This window comes from Branchiostoma belcheri, unplaced genomic scaffold, assembly GCF_001625305.1.
Source record: "Branchiostoma belcheri isolate BF01 breed outbred unplaced genomic scaffold, Haploidv18h27 scaffold196, whole genome shotgun sequence".
In the NCBI taxonomy this organism is placed as follows: Eukaryota; Metazoa; Chordata; class Leptocardii; order Amphioxiformes; family Branchiostomatidae; genus Branchiostoma; species Branchiostoma belcheri.
The window spans coordinates 31,194-48,640 of record NW_017803446.1 but is presented as its reverse complement, the minus strand read 5'-3'; the positions used below and the strand labels follow the sequence as shown (position 1 = coordinate 48,640).

Below are 17,447 nucleotides of genomic sequence, written 5' to 3'. Positions count from 1 at the left end.
CATTACTTACCTTGAGTTGCATGTACAAACGGGATAGGACATGTTATTTGGCTGAGATGAAGCATACCTTAGCGGCAATGATAGCAATTAAGCGTTGCCAAAGTGCGGAACAATATCATTACAGCTGTTTATACATTCAACAAGAGATGCCGGGCATCTGCAAAGCAGCCCTTACTGCTACATGGGATAAATGAACGGTCCCTAGGCCTGTGACATAATTGACCGAAATAAGGCCAGCACACGCCGTCACCAACATTCCAATAAGCTGTCATGGCTGGTTCCGAGGTCGAAAACGCGCGATGTTTTCTCAAATACTACCAAACAGGGCAGATAGTAAAGGACTTCCCTGACGCTCACCGAGGGGAGATGAAGCGGACAGATGTGAGAGTGGGACTTTTTGGTCTAACAGGTTCAGGAAAGAGCTCCTTCGTAAACACAGTGTCGAGGTGTGTTGAGGGGAAGGACATGGAGTTGGCGATGGTGCAGAGTAGCGGCGCAGAAGGTCAGTATGACATAGCTATAGCCCTAGACAACTACCTTTTATCATGTAGATTTTAGTTATTTTATACTACGTTTCATTGTTCTTTTATGTTTGTAATCTGCAATTAGCCCCCCGGGCATTAATTTGCAATAAACTTCAATTATCAGTATGTATTTTGAATAAGAAATGTGATTAAATAACATTAAGAAATGCATTAATAACATTAAGAAAACTACATTCGGCAAGAGATTTCTACTCAGAAATATCATAAGTCATAACCATGCTATTTTGAATCGATTCAAGGAACGGTCATCTTGGAGGAATTTGGCTTTGGAGGAGAAGGAACAGATAAACCTGGCTTCAGACTTTTAGACACCCGAGGGTTTGACATCTTGGGCGAGGATGCAAACAAGGAAATGCTGGCCATTTTGAATGGAGATATCAGAGATGGTCAATTCATAGATAGAGGTAAGAGGTACAAGCTGATAATGCATGTATATTGATTAAAGAGTAATTTTCTATGACTGACAAAGTACCCCGAACTTCTATGACTATGGGCACAGCCAACTGCTCATACAAAATTATTGTGACAGTCTCTCCTGATAATTTTAACGTAACAAATTGGTATCAAAGCTGACTGTAAATGCATGAGCATGTATTATAATATAATAATATGACTCTGTAAAATAAACCTAGCCTGCCTATGCACAGAGGATTTCCTCAGTTATCTTTCAGTTATGACTAAGAATAAAACCCTTCGGAAGTCTTTTTCCTTGTATTTCAAACCTACAAGAAAACAAAAACATTGTATATGCTACAGACTTCAAAGTCTAGCTACATGTGTGAATCCTACATATCATATAAGCTTGAAGTTACAACTTGGAGATTTGTTCAATTTCCCTTCGGTAATAACAAATCCATTTCATTATCTGTTTGATAGGGAAATCAATAAAGACCTCCATGTTAGGCCATGACTACCAGTTGAGCCGGGAGATACATGTGGTACTGTGGTTTGTAAAAGGGACTGATCCACGCCTGGAGAGTGGAACCTACCAGAGCCACATGCAGTTTCTAAGAATGCAGCTCCTGAATCGAGGTAAAATATTGTTCTCATTTTGTGAAGCTTTTGTCTTCTTGCAGTCGAAAAAAGCATACTGAATGATGATATTTTTCCCCATTATGACTGACTTGGGTATGTAAATGCAATAACGTGTGAATGAATAGATCCGATATGATTATAAAATAACTATGTATACGTGATTAAAAATAAAAATTGCACAACAAACCATTGTTAAAGCACAAAGAAGTAGTACAAATATTACCGGTAGGGTCAAGCATCCATGGGACATACATAAGTCACGGGAATATATGTCATTGTCAGTTAACCTATTGGAAATATATATATATTATTTCTTCCATAAGCTGGGTATAAAATTTGACCAGATATACGCTGACCTTTTCATGTGTTGCAGCTATGAAGACATTGACAATCATCACCCATGATGATGAACTTCAGAGAAAGGGCTGTACAGAACAACAACGACAGGACATTGTTGAACTTGCCAGACAGATAACGGGAAGTGATCGAGACCAGACCTACTTTGTAACAAATTACATGATGGAGAAACCTTTCCCAACTGAGAGGGTACAACAGGTTCTAGATATAGTTAAGATAGCTCTCAATGCAGCAGAGCATACCATTAGAATGAGACAAAGTAAAAGGAAACAACATAACCGAATGGTGAACTTGTCAAATTAATTGTGCTGTCGGTGCAGTAATAGATCACGAGCTATCAGCACAGAGTAGAAAGAGTGTTAATGTGCATTGTATGCATTATACTTTTCAAGGCTAATGTTTTCATGTATGCAAAATAATTCAGGACAAAAGTAACCGTTTATACCCTACTTACTAAAATGCGTCAGCAGGAGAAATATTTTTGCTTTTGTTGGAAAATGTCGCTTATTTTTAAGCTAGGCCTTTATTGCACAATGTCAATGGAAATTAATAAGCAAACGGGTCTACTATGACTACAAAGCGAAAAAAAGTATTTGTATTGGCCACCTGCTTTTTGTTTAATTTGTCATTTTCAACTTTTCACCTTTGATCATTATACATTCAACTTGCACCAGGACTGAAAAAGAACAATTCATGATTTAACTTTCACCAGCATATGTTGACTTTATCAACCTCTGAAAAAATGTCGGCCTTTTTTGTATGCCAAACGTGTGAAAAGAGTAAAAGTCTGGGGCTCTGTCAAATATACATCGAGACTAAATCTCATAATCATCTTATAATTATTTGGGTTTAATTATACTAGCCTGATACTCAGGAGCCCAAATGATAATCAAGTCAGAACCAATTTCTTCCTTAATACTAGTGTTCAGCGAAATCGGCTATCCTACTCACTTCTAAATTTATCTCATTTGACTTTTTAAAATCTTTTATATTTGTCTACTACTGACTGATTGTAAAGGTTTTGTTCTTTGATTTTATTTGACTGTATTGTATTTCAGAATAGTGTTGAATTAATTGTAACACTAACTGAGATCCAAATAAAGCAAACAAACAAACTATTCGGCTGCGATATCCGAATTTTAAAAAATGTCTAACGCGGTCCGGAGGCTCGATCGACCATTGTCATTGAGGATGGCTTTCGGCTGTAAATATCAGCAGAATGCCAGCCAACCATTCGGGAGTAAGTCAGCAGTATTAAGGGTGTGTTCAGGGGTCAAAGTTGACTCAGATTTGACTAAAATTCACGTTTCAACTTGCATCGAAAGGTAGGATCGGACAAAATCTAGTCAGAGTGCTCCCCAACGTCAACCAACGCCTATTCCTGTCCTCAATACTGTATCTTTAAAACAGATTTTCCTTGAACATCAATGCGAATCTTGATGTACATTACATTGTACATTCCGGGCTCCAGTGTCATATAGAAAAGTAAAAAAGAATGCTACACACATAGGTAATAAAAAGAAATTAAATGAAGCAGAAATTTCCAATTCAATTTACATTGCATCATGTTGTTAAATACCTAATGTTCAAAGGAGCTCAAAATGTACATTGTGGTTTTCTTAACCAGCGTTATCATGAGGTATTGAACAACTGTTCATAACCTGTCAAGGTGACCAAATAACCTGTCAAGGAGATCAAAGCTAGCTACACTTACCTGCTTACTAAAGAGTCTAACTGAACTGATAACTATCTTTACATTCAATTTGCATCATGTTGTTTAAAGAATCTGCCACGCATGCATGTGACGCAAAGAGACAAGTTTATTTTAAGGTAAACTATTATATGAAGTGTTTTTCTTCACCACCCTTATCATGAAATATTGTACAGCAGCTGCTGTTGGCCAGGGAGATCAAAGCTACTCAGACGCACCTGTTTGCCAAAGAGTCTAAAAGAACTGATAACTATCTTTGTACGAACTTTTTACCTTTGGTATCCATGCACCTCACCAGATTATGTAGTATTAAAGGGAATGCGAATTCAAAAAGGCCTAGTGGGTCACCACGCTTTTTCCACACTTGTCCAAATGTTGCATTTTCATATGATTACAAAAGTCAATGACCAGCCATTTATATACCTTGACATGCGTTATGGAATGCCGTTGTTTGGACAAAAACATGAAAACGTACTGCTAAACCTGTCATGGAAACCTTTCACAGACTGAGCAAATCGTCTTACACTATATATATATTACACTATATATATTGTCATTCATGACAAGTTATCTTGAGTGAGCATGGGACTGGGTTTTTTTTTTGTGACACCATGTAAAATACGCCATTGGCAGATTAAAAACGCCACGGGCTACCTGGAAACCCTAATATGTTGCTACTAGTATTTGAGTTTTGGCAACAACAGTTTTAGGCAACAGGAGGCAGTCAAACCACTTAGCGAGCTAAGTTCAGCCAGGTCGCCCCACCGGCATAAGTGGACATTCCACAGTCGACGTTCCACAAACAAACATGAAGAATGTGCACGTTATCGCGACTGAATACAAACAGCTCATGGTGTAACTTGTGTGCTCATGTACTGTGTGCATAGCATGTATCAGTTATAGATCTGTGAGAAAATATCGGTCTTTTTGTGTGTATGAGAGTGAAGTTCTCACTCACTAAGTCACTCACTCTATGAAGTTCTGGGGGTCTGTAAAAGATACACCCGTAAGAAATTCCAGGTCATTCGGGTTTAATACTAGGCTCAGGACCTCAAGATGTACATTGTGTTTTTCTTAACCACGGTTATCATGGGGTATTGAACAACTGTTCATAACCTGTCAAGGTGACCAAATAACCTGTCAAGGAGATCAAAGCTACTCAGACTTACCTGCTTACTAAAGAGTCTGACTGAACTGATAACTATCTTTGTACGAACTTTTTACCTTTGGTATCCATGCACCTCACCAGATTATGTAGGAATGAATGGAATGTGTATTGATAAAGGTCATGGTGGTGGTGTGGCGTGACTGTGGAGCATCCGGCTTAGAACTAAGAGACCCAGGTTCGAGTCCTGCCATGTCCCCAATTTTGTGCCCTTGCACTTCACGCGACTTTCCTCACTTCACTGAGGTAAAAATGAGCGTGCCAGAATGATCATTATCATGATCCTGAGCATTAAAGGAAGAAAAAAGAATAAGAAGAGGACTTATCTAGCGGCATTTTTGTGCATGCCAGAAGTGTGATTGAAGTGGGCATATGTCAACCCCATACCAAGGTGTTTAGGCGCACTCCATGCCAAATTTTAGGCCATTTAGCCCAAGAGCGGCCACGATGAATCTGTTCGAACATTTGGCAGAGGGATCAGGAACAGGAGAAGAGAAAACATGTACATGTATTTCATCGAAACCATGCTATAAAGTGGAATGTACTAAACCATTTCCCAGGATAAATAGGATAATTCCTGCGCACACGAGCTTGGTAAAATGATTCTAAAATAAGAAGTGACTTAAAGCCCAGGCCACATCGACCGAAGCTGGCTTAACGTGCACTGGAAGTGGAACAATAACAGAAAAAATCCTCTCCTTTATACAGTAGAGGGCCGGGGATTCAATCCTCAAGCTAACCGACATCATGCACACGCAGTCGTCCCTCAGTAAGACACTTGGAGCCGCATAGTTCCCGTTTAGAAATTTTATTCAGCCTGTCACATGCATGACCGGTTTCGCCTGTGTGGCTTCTTCTTAGTCATGCTTCATGTCCTCAATGCAAATGACCTCTACATTAACATAATATATACATACCAAAAATGATGAAAATACGTTGTTTCTATCTACACTTATTGGCATTTAAAGATTTCGCCAGAAAGTCCCCTGCTGTTCCAGAACAAGCTGCTAGGGAGACCAACCCCACACCACTTATTCCTGACAGGAAAGCTATCTGTCACCAAAATCAATATCATAGTATGTTCAGGACAACAAGTACAAAAACCGGAAGTTCTGCTGCAGTACCAAGGTCATCCACCAGGAGGCCCATATTTGACCTTGACCTTTGTCTTCCTAAGACTTACCAGCATACCAAATACCATCACAATCCATAAAGGCGTTCTGAAGTTATGCTGACCACAAAGTTGCGGAAACACACAGAGACACACGGACAGACACGTTAAAAACATTACCTCCATTTTACATGGAGGTAATAAGAGGCAGAAACGCCTTGGTGACCCGCACGGTACCGAAGGTGTTCACTTCCATCACATGTCGGTAGGCGGCGATGCTGACCCACTCTATTTCTCCCGGCTGCCAGACAACAGCATTGTTTACCAGTGCATAAAGACCTGTTGGAACAAAAGGATAACATTTCTAAACACCGTCGTTTCGTGTCATATTTCCAGAAGACAACGTCAAAAGATAACGTCTTTATGTTTATATTGTTTTATGTACAAATTGACGAAATGTCATGCGTGTGATCACCTTCAGACTCTGTAGGTAGACTGTTTTCGACCTGTCTGACAGCGGCCTTCACCTGTCCATCATCAGTCACGTCTATCTGAATATATATAATAGTATTCAGCCTGCTCGAGCACTCCGCCCGGATTTTCTTCGACCCCTCCCCACCACTGTCTGCCAGCAGACAGCCGGCAAACACCGTGAACCCCAGCGAGTCCAGGCGTTTGGCAAGCCCAAATCCAAAGCCACTGTCACACGTTAGAGAGTCAAACATTCAAGCAGGTCTATGGTATGGTTCATTGCTTACGAGCTAAATTCCAAGAAAGGATTTGAAAAGGTGATGAAGGGCGTAGATATGCTACTGACTGCAGGTGTTTGAAACAAAGTCCTACCTGTAATGAAGACAGCTTTGCCGTTCCCGTTCACTCGGCTCTTCGGCGCCCAGTACAGAACCACCCCGTACCCCACTGAACCCAGCAGTATCCCGTGCACAGGTAGTACAGGACAGGCAATCTCCAAGCAGATCTTTCGGTGGCAAGACAGTATCCATTGGCCAGAGGAGTGTCTATTAGCCACCGAAGTTGGGAAATGGATACAGGATCGCCAATGGATACAGGATGGCCAATGGATACGGTCTTTTGCCACCCAACCGAAAGATCTGCTTGGAGATTACAGGACAGGTGCACGGTGGTACAACAACAACAACAACAAGCCCGAAATGGTGGAAAGACCAGCCAACTTTGCACAGTACAACAACTGTAGTGGCCTCAACTTTAAACTTCCCCCGATCCATATATAGTAACGTTTAGGGCTCGTTTGACTTCTTCAGCTACCATGTACCAACGCCAGAAGACCTTGAGTTGTAACGGTGACGCGCTATCGCCAACCTCAACCTCCGACGGGCTATTTGATTTTCTGCTGCTGAATCTTCTGAGAATCTGCTGAAAATCCTGATCAAACTGAACCATCCGCCTCTACAAGTTTCACGGTTACGAAGATAAGTGCCTACTGACGGACTGCAGAAACTTTTTGTCGTGTTTTGTTTGTTTTTAACGTGATTTGAGAAGGGGAAAAATCGTCCACCATGCCAAGATGCGAGGACTGTCGGGGTGTGGGTGGACAGAACTGTCAGGGTGATTTGATACTGTGTCGGAGGTGTGTAGACCGTAGGCGCCTTCCCTCTGCCAACAAGGAACCTGCGACCTTCACTAAACCAAAGGATGTAGCTGAAAGTTCCCCCAACCCGATCCAAGGTAGCTGTCACCAGGAGGTAAACAGTGCTACCGTCCCCGCCATTGAAGATGAGGTTGGAAGGAATGTCAGCGGTGAGTGTGGCGACAGGCGCCACGGTGAGAACGATCAAATTGAATGTGAACGATGTCAAAAGTGGATGTGTGCACCATGTATGAAGATGCCTAAAGCAATGCTTAATGCGCTCATTAAGTACCGATCTCTACACTGGTATTGTCCTACCTGCGAGCCATTAGCTGTCGATGGAGCACGATCCGAAGCTGGTAATTGCACAAGTGATGAAGTGAGAGAGAAACGTTACGATGAAGTGATGATAGCATCAATTGCAGAAAAGACAGCTACAGCCATAGCCGTCAGCATCGAAAGCAAAGTGAAAGACTTAAAGTTGACTAGTGCCAGTAACAGCTTGCCAGGCCCAGGGTCCGGGGCAAAGGCAATCTTATGCAGACGTCACGAGGAATCTCAGCCGCTTCACAGGTACCATCAACAAGATTGTAGCAGGTACTTCTAACCCTCAGTCGTCCTCGTGCACTCCTCAAGATTCCAGGGAGGTGGTCCAGTTGGTGGACGAGTACATTGAGCGGGAGAAGAGGCGCAAGAACCTCGTAGTTTTCAACGTGCCAGAGGACGTGAAGGACGATGCGACTGACAGCATGTTGAGTGATAAGAAACTCTTTATAGACATCACCAAAGAGGAGTTTAACCTCATCCCTAAGGTACAAGCAGCCTACAGATTGGGACGAAAGACCTCTGACAAGCCAAGACCGCTCTTGATCAGAATGGACAATGACGACACTTCTAGCCGCGCTCTGATCCTCAGAAGAGCGAAAGACTTAAGAAACAGTACCCGCTGGAGTAGAGTGTACATCGTGCCCGATATGACACCAAATGAGAGGGAAGCGGACAGAAAGCTGCGACAGGAGCTCAAATCAAGAAAAGAAGCGGGAGAGGCAAACCTGGTCATCAGGCGTGGGCGTATTGTGTGCACGCAGACACCTCGCGAACCCCAGCCGCGGGACGGCCGTGATGACCATTCCCAAGCCTGACTTGATACGCACAACCATCCATCATGTAGAAACAGGAAAGAGAATGGCAAATTGAACATTATGTACACAAATATAGACCAACTACCAAACAAGAGGGATGATCTCATGTTAGCCATAACAACAGAAGAGCCTGATGTGATCATACTTACGGAAGCAATCCCTAAGGCTCAGAGACTACCTCTTGGGGCAGCCAGAATCACCATCCCAGGATTTACAGCGCACACGAACTTCAACCCTGACCAGGAAAACCTTGGGGCACTGGGTAAACGAGGGATAGTGATCTACACAGCAGACCACATTGACGCGACAGAAGTCTCCTACAATGATATTGAGTTCCAGGAACATTTGTGGGTACAAGTACGTTTGCATAGGCAAGATAAGCTGATTATAGGAGGCATCTACCGAAGCCCATCCTCTGACCTAAGGTTGTCAACCGAACACTTGGCAAACCTTCTACAAGTAGTTGTGGGGACCAGACCTACACACCTCTTGATAGCTGGAGATTTCAACTACCCTGAAATTGACTGGAAGCAAACAGCCTCATGTGCAAACGACGCTCACCCTTCACACCCATTCCTCCGCTGCGTGCACGAGAACCTCCTGTACCAGCATGTCTTCAAGCCAACTAGATACAGACCTGGAGAGTTATCGAACATCCTCGATCTTGTCTTAACCAATGAAGACGGAATGGTGGAAAATATTGAATACTTACCAGGCATTGGACAGAGTGATCATATCCGGCTGCAGTTCAAAGTCAAGGTTTATGCTGAGAGAAATGGCAACACAAAACCTAGGCCCAATCTATACCGAGGTGACTATGCCAGCATGGCCGCAGACTTGTCCGGTATTAATTGGGACACCAGGCTGAAAAACAAGTCCTTCGACGAGGCGTACAGTGACTTCATTGATGTTCTGCAAGCCAGTATTGACTCACACGTTCCCCTGTCGAATGAGAAGACATCCAAGAAGAACTTGTATACGACCCAAGAAGTTAAGAGACTCAGTAAGAAGAAGCGGGCAAATTGGGACCATTACACTATCACTGGCGATGAGGTGGATTATGCCTGGTATACCGCTACTCGAAATGACCTCAGAAAGCTCAGGAGACTCCGATATGAGTTTGAGTCCAACCTTGCTCGGGACATAAAGCAGAACCCAAAGTCATTTTGGAAATACGTTAACTCTCGGCTAAAGACGAAAACTACAATCGGAGACCTGAAGATGGCGGACGGCACCATGACGAGTAGCAAGAAAGAGAAAGCAGACACCTTGAACCAGTACTTCTGTAGTGTGTTCACTGAGGAAGATACAGAACACATGCCTGAAATGGAAACCAAGTACTTTGGACCCCCGCTGGAAGACATCCTGATTACGCCTAGAAATTATACTTAGAAAAAAACGAAAAAGCTTACGAAGGGGAAGTCACCTGGACCAGACGCGTTGCACCCCAAGATTCTTACTGAGGTCGCGGAAGCCGTAGCCAAGCCGCTCGCGATCATCTTCCGCAAGTCGCTAGATGAGGGCCACCTGGCAGAACAATGGAAAATTGCCCATATAACTGCCATACACAAGAAGGGACCGAAACCGAAACCTGGAAACTAACCGTCCCATTAGTCTTACGTCTGTCATTGTGAAACTCCTCGAATCTGTTCTTAAGGACGCGCTTGTGGACCACATGATGCTGAACGATCTCTTCTGCGACCAGCAGCATTGCTTTGTGCCCGGTAGATCATGTACAACACAGCTAATTACCACATTAGACCTGTGGACCCAAGCAGTAGAGGCCGGGGAACCCCTAGATGCCATATACCTGGATTTTAGAAAGGCGTTCGATTCGGTGCCCCATGCACGCCTGATGCACAAACTGAGCCAGTACGGTATCGACGGTAAGTTACACGGCTGGATCCAGGCATTCTTAACGGACAGAAAACAGCGAGTATGCATTGATGGTGAAATGTCAGACTGGGCCAAGGTAACAAGTGGAATTCCCCAGGGATCAGTACTTGGACCGTTTCTTTTCGTTGTCTTTATCAACGACATGCCCGGGACTATTAGCAGTGCCTGTCACCTCTTTGCGGATGATGCCAAGGTGTTTCGCCGTGTAAATTCTCCAGCCGAAGTTGCCACCCTGCAAGCAGACATTAACAACCTGGCAGCTTGGTCCAAAGACTGGCAGCTCAGCTTTAACATCGAAAAGTGTAAACGCATGCATATTGGGCATGGTAATCCTTGCCAAGAATATGAAATCCAAGGCTCCACGTTGGAAGAAACCAGCGAGGAGCGGGACCTGGGAGTAATCGTTGACAGGAAACTGAAATTCCATGCGCATTGCACCGCCGCTGCTAACAAGGCATTCAGAATTCTGGGACTCGTCAAGAAGAGCTTTCAACTTGACAAGACAACCGTACCCCTGTTGTACAAAACTATGGTTCGGCCCATTATAGAGTATGGTAATGTGATATGGGGTCCATACTCTATAGGTGACCAGGAGCTACTGAATAGAGTACAGCACAAGGCGACGCGACTTGTACTTGGGTTCAGAGAAATCAGCTACGAGGACAGATTACGTCGTCTGCAACTTCCTACTCTTGAGCACCGCCGCAAAAGAGGTGACGTGATACAAGTCTTCAAGTTCGTCAAGGGTTTCGACCGTGTCGATCCAGGCCGGATGTTCAACTTAAACGTAGATGGACGTACCAGAGGCCATCCATACAAAATCGCCAAACCACAAGCAAAGAAGTTAACTAGATCAAACTCTTTTAGTGTACGAGCAATAAATGCTTGGAATAGCCTTCCCGCAGATGTTGTGGCAGCAGACACTGTTAACTCTTTTAAGTCAAGACTAGACAGTTACTGGAGGGGGACGGAATACACATAATTTCATATTACAACTTCTGAACATTACAACTTTGAACTCTGGACATTACAACTCTGAATTTTGAACATTACAAACTCTGATATTTTGGATATTACAAACTACTGAACTCTGGACATTACAACTTGATCATAACAAACTCTCATTACAAGTACAACTCTAACATTGTAAATCTGAACGTTTAATGTTAGAAACTACTGAACTCTGGACATTTACTTGATCATAACAAACTCTGAACTCTGGACATTACAAGTACAACTCTAACATTGTAAATCTTAACGTTTAATGTTAGAAACTACTGAACTCTGGACATTTACTTGATCATAACAAACTCTGAACTCTGGACATTATTTGATCATAACAAACTCTGAACTCTGGACATTACAAGTACAACTCTAACATTGTAAATCTGAACTTTTAATGTTAGAAACTACTGAACTCTGGACATTACAACTTGATCATAACAAACTCTGAAGTCTGGACATTACAAGTACAACTCTAACATTGTAAATCTGAACTTTTAATGTTAGAAACTACTGAACTCTGGACATTTACTTGATCATAACAAACTCTGAACTCTGGACATTATTTGATCATAACAAACTCTGAACTCTGGACATTACAAGTACAACTCTAACATTGTAAATCTGAACTTTTAATGTTAGAAACTACTGAACTCTGGACATTACAACTTGATCATAACAACTCTGAACTCTGGACATTATAAGTACAACTCTAACATTGTAAATCTGAACGTTTAAGTAACTATCGCCAAATTACATGTATTAGCGAGGACAATGTATATTTATATTTTTGTAATTTATCTATTGTAATGTTATAGTTTTAAGGTTTCAGATATGGATCACACAGGCAGTTGCCTTTTTATCCATTAAAAATGTATGTATGTATGTATGTATGTATTTTCGGGATTTCCGAGCGCCATATTTTAACCAATCACCGAGCAAACCTGGCTACGCATATTACGCAAGATCACTGATTTTTATATTCTTCGACGACTAGGAATAAGATGAAAAATCGTGCTTTAGGGATTTTTGAATTTCTGACTCTAAGCATAGATTTTGTCGACAAATAGATGAAAAAACCGATTTTTTTTTTTTTTGCTTTTTTCGCACTCAATTACCCATAATTCAAAATCGAGAGCATTTTTCAAAAATCCCTAAAGCACGATTTTCGGGACAATCGTGACAGTCATTTTGAGCCGTAAATGGAGTATGTTTGACTTTCTATGCTCCCAGGTTGGCACGAGTTTTGCAGACATGCCATATCGGCCGAAAGTGTGTTATTCATACAGGCGTAAAGAATCATTACAGTATTCAAGGTCACCCAAGGATACGACAGTAGCTTCGCTAAATGTTACATGTCCACAAAAAATGATAGCGGACATGTACTGTCCAGGAAACTGTTTGTATCTATAGAAAAGTATTGTTTTTTATCTGTTGCGCGGCACTCAGGCAGAATGGCTTGTTTTGCCGCTTTAGGCCATGTTGATTTGATTATATGGATGACATCCGCGCGCGCATGGATTTTCGGCCGTTTCCAAAAAAAAAAAGTTTTCAACCATACTGTAAATCGTACAAAACAGTTGCAAAATGAGCAAAAATATACCGTAAGTTAAAAAAATTAATAGATAAAAACTATACCAATGTCGTAGAATGCCAAAATCAAACGAAAAAATACGAAATTGTAAAGAAATGAACTTGAAAACTAGATTATTCGCCAAACCATATTCTGTCCCATTTGTTCAACCCTCATGACCACGTAGATTTCATAATGAAAACAACTTTTTTTTTTTGCAAAACTTTTATTTTATTCGCACGCGCGCATCAGTTTTGGGGCTCCCGGAGGATGTCATCCATATAATCAAATCAACATGGCCTTATTGTAAATGACCGCAGGTGACCCCGAAATGGAACGCGGGTTCGATTCGAATTGCCCAGATCGAACACGATCGAACACAGTTCGGGTTCTATGAAATGTGGGAACTTTGCAGCCCAGATTTGACCACCGTGTGTCTTCAGTTAACCATGATGTATTAGAAAAACTATGTAAATTCGTATACAAATGTTTAAAGAAGAGAGAAGAAACATGTACAGCTTATATATAGATAGAACATAGCACAGCATGAATATGCAATAATAAACTTCATTGTCATTAATATTAATATAACGAAAGTAATAAAGAGTGATAAACCTTTAGGCTCAGACTACACCTCTCGCCCAGGTACGTCGGCCAAGCGCCTAAAGTCGGGCCGCCGGCGCCACCTGTAGCCGTGGCGGGCCCGACACACAATCTCATGTGCCTGTTGCTAGTGATGACGTCACCAGGGCCAGACAACTCCGGACGGGACAAACCCCCGATTTCGGCGAATTTCGGGCGGATAACGGCCGGGCCATGAGGTCATTGACGCCCGTAAGGGAACAAAAAACCCCAAAAGTGACTCCATTGGAAATGCATTACGCCAGTCCCTTTTGAAATCAATATTAATACTAGAGTTCCACAATCACATTCACAAATGTAGAATTTTGAATGATATCATATTTTCATTTATCATGAAAACAAGATTTGAAGATCCCCATTTGCATGAATCATATCAGCTGATCATGTTATTCACCTTATGACAGGCTTGTCTATGAAAAATAGTAGAAAAAAAATCTAGAATTTCTTCATAAATTATGTAAATGAGGTCCTGATTTGAATATGTTATTTTTAGTGATGTCCGCCTTCACTTAACTTAAAAATGTCACAAGTATGGGATTCCTGCAGTTACTATGAAATTCATCATCATCATCGGCAGTAGCTCGTTACCGAGCATAATTGTTCATGTCATATTCGTGGGCCCTCAATCGTTGGGGTGTCTATGACGTGTGTGGCTACTTAAACCTAGCCTGGTATGGAAGAGTTTGTGGCATTTTCTGCATGGCAGGGTAGGAGGTGGGCACGGGCGGAGAAGACGCTCCTTGCGTTGCTGTCTTTTGGCCTCAGCTTCAGCCCGGCGTTGATCCTCCATGTGAGCCGTCCCCTGCATCACAGTGCGTCGCCACTTGGCTCTGTCTTCTGCCAGGTGCTCCCAGCTGTCCTGGTCTATGGCGCAACGAAGGAGTGTGTCCTTCAGTTGGTCCCGGAAGCGCCGCCGAGGAGCACCTCTAGGTCTTGTGCCAGATTCAAGTTGGGAGAACAAGATCTGGCGGGGGAGTCTGGTTTCAGGCATTCTGCTGACGTGTCCTACCCAGCGAAGCCGGTGTCCTGCCACAGTGGTCTCAATACTGGGGAGGTTAGCTCGAAGAAGAACAGCCTCGTTGGAGACACGGTCTTGTCGTTTGATCTTCATGATCGCACGGAGTTTCTGCTGTTGGAACGACTCCAGTCTTTTTATGTCTCTCCTGTACAGGACCCATAGCTCAGAGCCATAGAGAAGAGTAGAGAGAACAATGGCTCTGAACACCGAGATTTTGGTCTGGAGGTTCAGGTCGTGATTCAGGAAGACACGTTTAGAGATTCTCCCGAAAGCAGTATGTGCGGCGCGAATCCTGTTATCAATATCTTTCCGCATAGAGCTATCACAAGAAAGATAGCTTCCGAGGTAAGGGAAGGCCTCCACAGTCTCAAGAACCTCGCCATGGAGTCGCACGGTACTGGTGTCAGGGGGATGGTCGCCCGGAGCTCCCTGTGCTAGAATCTTGGTCTTGCCTGTATTGGAGGTAAGACCAAAGTGGGAGTAGGCACCATCAAAGGCGTCAACAGTTGTCTGGAGATCTACAACTGTGTCTACAGGGGTCGCGTTGTCATCAGCGTACTGTAGCTCCCGTACTGTGACCGGGGTGGTACGTCGTTTGGCGCGGAGCCGTCCTCCATCCAATCGGCAGCGGAGTTGGATGCCGGGGGTCGTGTCAGGGAGCTCGTGTATCATTGCCCCAAGGTACAGTGAGAACAGAAGAACAGAGTGGGGGCAAGAACACAGCCCTGCTTTAGACCGGTGGTGATGGGGAAGGGGTCAGAGATACTGTTCTTGAACACGACGCGACCCTTCATACCATCATGAAGGGCCTGGATAAGGTCCGTGAAGTGGTCGGGACAGCCAAAACGCCTCAGCGTTGCCCACATGGCTGGTCTTGGGACACTGTCAAAAGCCTTCTCCAAATCCCAGAAGACAAAGAGGAGAGGCCGCCGCTGTTCACGGGATTTCTCCTGGAGTAGGCGAGCACAGAAAATCATGTCGGTAGTGCCACGAGATGGCCGGAAACCACATTGTGACTCTGGAAGGACTTCCTCAGCGACAATGAGGAGCCTGTCAAGCAGGATGCGTGCAAATATCTTCCCAGCGATGCTAAGGAGGGATATGCCGCGGTAGTTTCCACATACTGAGCGGTCGCCCTTCTTAAAGATAGTGATAATGGTGGCGTCCTTCAGGTCTGCGGGTACAGCTTTCGTCTCCCAGATACGGAGTATCATTGAGAAAAGCTTGGTCTTCACAGCTAAGCCCCCATGGGAGATAAGCTCGAAGGGGATGTTGTCGGGCCCAGGGGACTTCCATGCCTTCATGCTCTGTATGGCCTTCTGAAACTCCATGTAGGATGGGGGAAGTGACATCCAGTGCCTAGCAGGGAGTTGAGGTACCCGACGGAGCAGATCATCCGCTGCGGTAGACGGACGATTCAGAAGCATCTGAAAGTGTTCCTTCCACCTTGTGAGGATGGCCTGATCATCCGTCAGGGTGGCTGTCCCATCAGCGGCCTGAAGGGTGTTAGTGCCTCCACGGCGAGGACCATAGATTTCCTTGGTTGCAGCGTAGAAGCGCCGAAGGTCTCTGTTATCGGCGTAAGACTGAATCTCTTCTGTTTTTTGTTGCCACCAGAGATTCTGCATTTCTCGTACCCTTCGCTGACACTCTTGCTTTGCCTCCTGAAAGCGTCGCAAGCTGGCGCGAGTAGGGCGGTTCTCCCGTGCGAGACGAGCAGATCTTTTCTTGTCGATCAGTTGCCTGATATCAGTGTCATTTTGATCAAACCAGTCTTGATGGGAACGGCTGGGGTAGCCAACTATGTCCTCTGCGGCCTTGTTGATGGAGCCACAGAGAATGGACCAATCCGCTTCTACCGAGTCCTGAGGTGCTGATGCAGGAGCCTCATTAAGAAGTTCCTCCCCTGACTGGCAGACTATGAAATTATAGCTTTATGAATTAAGTATGCAAATTATGCATTTGCATAACTACATTGTATCTGCCAATGTTCTTCTTCTTCTTCACAATTACACATGCCTCAATTTTTTAAATAATCATATCATGGAAGGTAGCAGATTTATAAAATTTCCTCATTAATCATGCTAATTAGCTGCTGATTTGCATAACTATTATTTTGATATGTCAAGCATTCTTTAAGCTACCCAAATACCAAAAATCATAATGATCCGTCAATCGGTTCTTGAGTTACCCTCCCTCGAGTATTTTTCAACTAATTCTTCTGCAGTTCCAGAACAAGCCACTAGGGGCCCAAACTCATGTCACTTCTTCTCGGATCCCCAGCCCAAGAGCTACATACTTACCATCCAAATTTAGTGACCCTACCATGTCCAGATCACGAGATACTGTGTAAGTCTATGAATTTCCGCGGTATATTTAGATTCGCGGAATTCGGGGGGATCTTTGTACCGCGAATCTATTTCCCCGCGGATATATTTTGCGTAAGTGTGCCCCCCCCCCCGTCCCCACATGCATTCACGACGGACCTCGAGTTCAAGCGAAACACAAACACACGCGATCCACAAATCACCGCAAATCAACTTTATTCGTAGCAATTGCAAATGTACGTAGTTGCGAACTGTATCAAAATTATTAAAGTTAAACTGTTATCAAAAATAATATTATGAGACACCGAATCTTATAA

General features: G+C 43.5%; 3 protein-coding genes across 3 annotated transcripts; 2 read left to right on the top strand and 1 right to left on the bottom strand.

The window, feature by feature from the left end:
• The first annotated feature begins 32 nt into the window (after window positions 1–32).
• LOC109468241 lies at window positions 33–2,871 on the top strand. Its single transcript, XM_019766498.1, has 4 exons — window positions 33–502; window positions 785–949; window positions 1,422–1,577; window positions 1,954–2,871. The coding sequence occupies exons 1-4, from the start codon at window positions 271–273 to the stop codon at window positions 2,238–2,240; spliced, it is 840 nt and encodes a 279-aa protein (XP_019622057.1). The 5' UTR covers window positions 33–270; the 3' UTR covers window positions 2,241–2,871.
• A 3,240-nt stretch (window positions 2,872–6,111) lies between these two features.
• LOC109468214 (D-beta-hydroxybutyrate dehydrogenase, mitochondrial-like) lies at window positions 6,112–6,649 on the bottom strand. Its single transcript, XM_019766468.1, has 2 exons — window positions 6,400–6,649; window positions 6,112–6,263 (listed from the first exon to the last, which is right to left on the bottom strand). The coding sequence occupies exons 1-2, from the start codon at window positions 6,647–6,649 to the stop codon at window positions 6,112–6,114; spliced, it is 402 nt and encodes a 133-aa protein (XP_019622027.1).
• Window positions 6,650–8,732: 2,083 nt separating this feature from the next.
• On the top strand, window positions 8,733–10,064 carry LOC109468213. Its single transcript, XM_019766467.1, has one exon. It carries the CDS (start codon window positions 8,733–8,735, stop codon window positions 10,062–10,064), a length of 1,332 nt encoding a protein of 443 aa, XP_019622026.1.
• The last annotated feature ends 7,383 nt before the right edge of the window (window positions 10,065–17,447 follow it).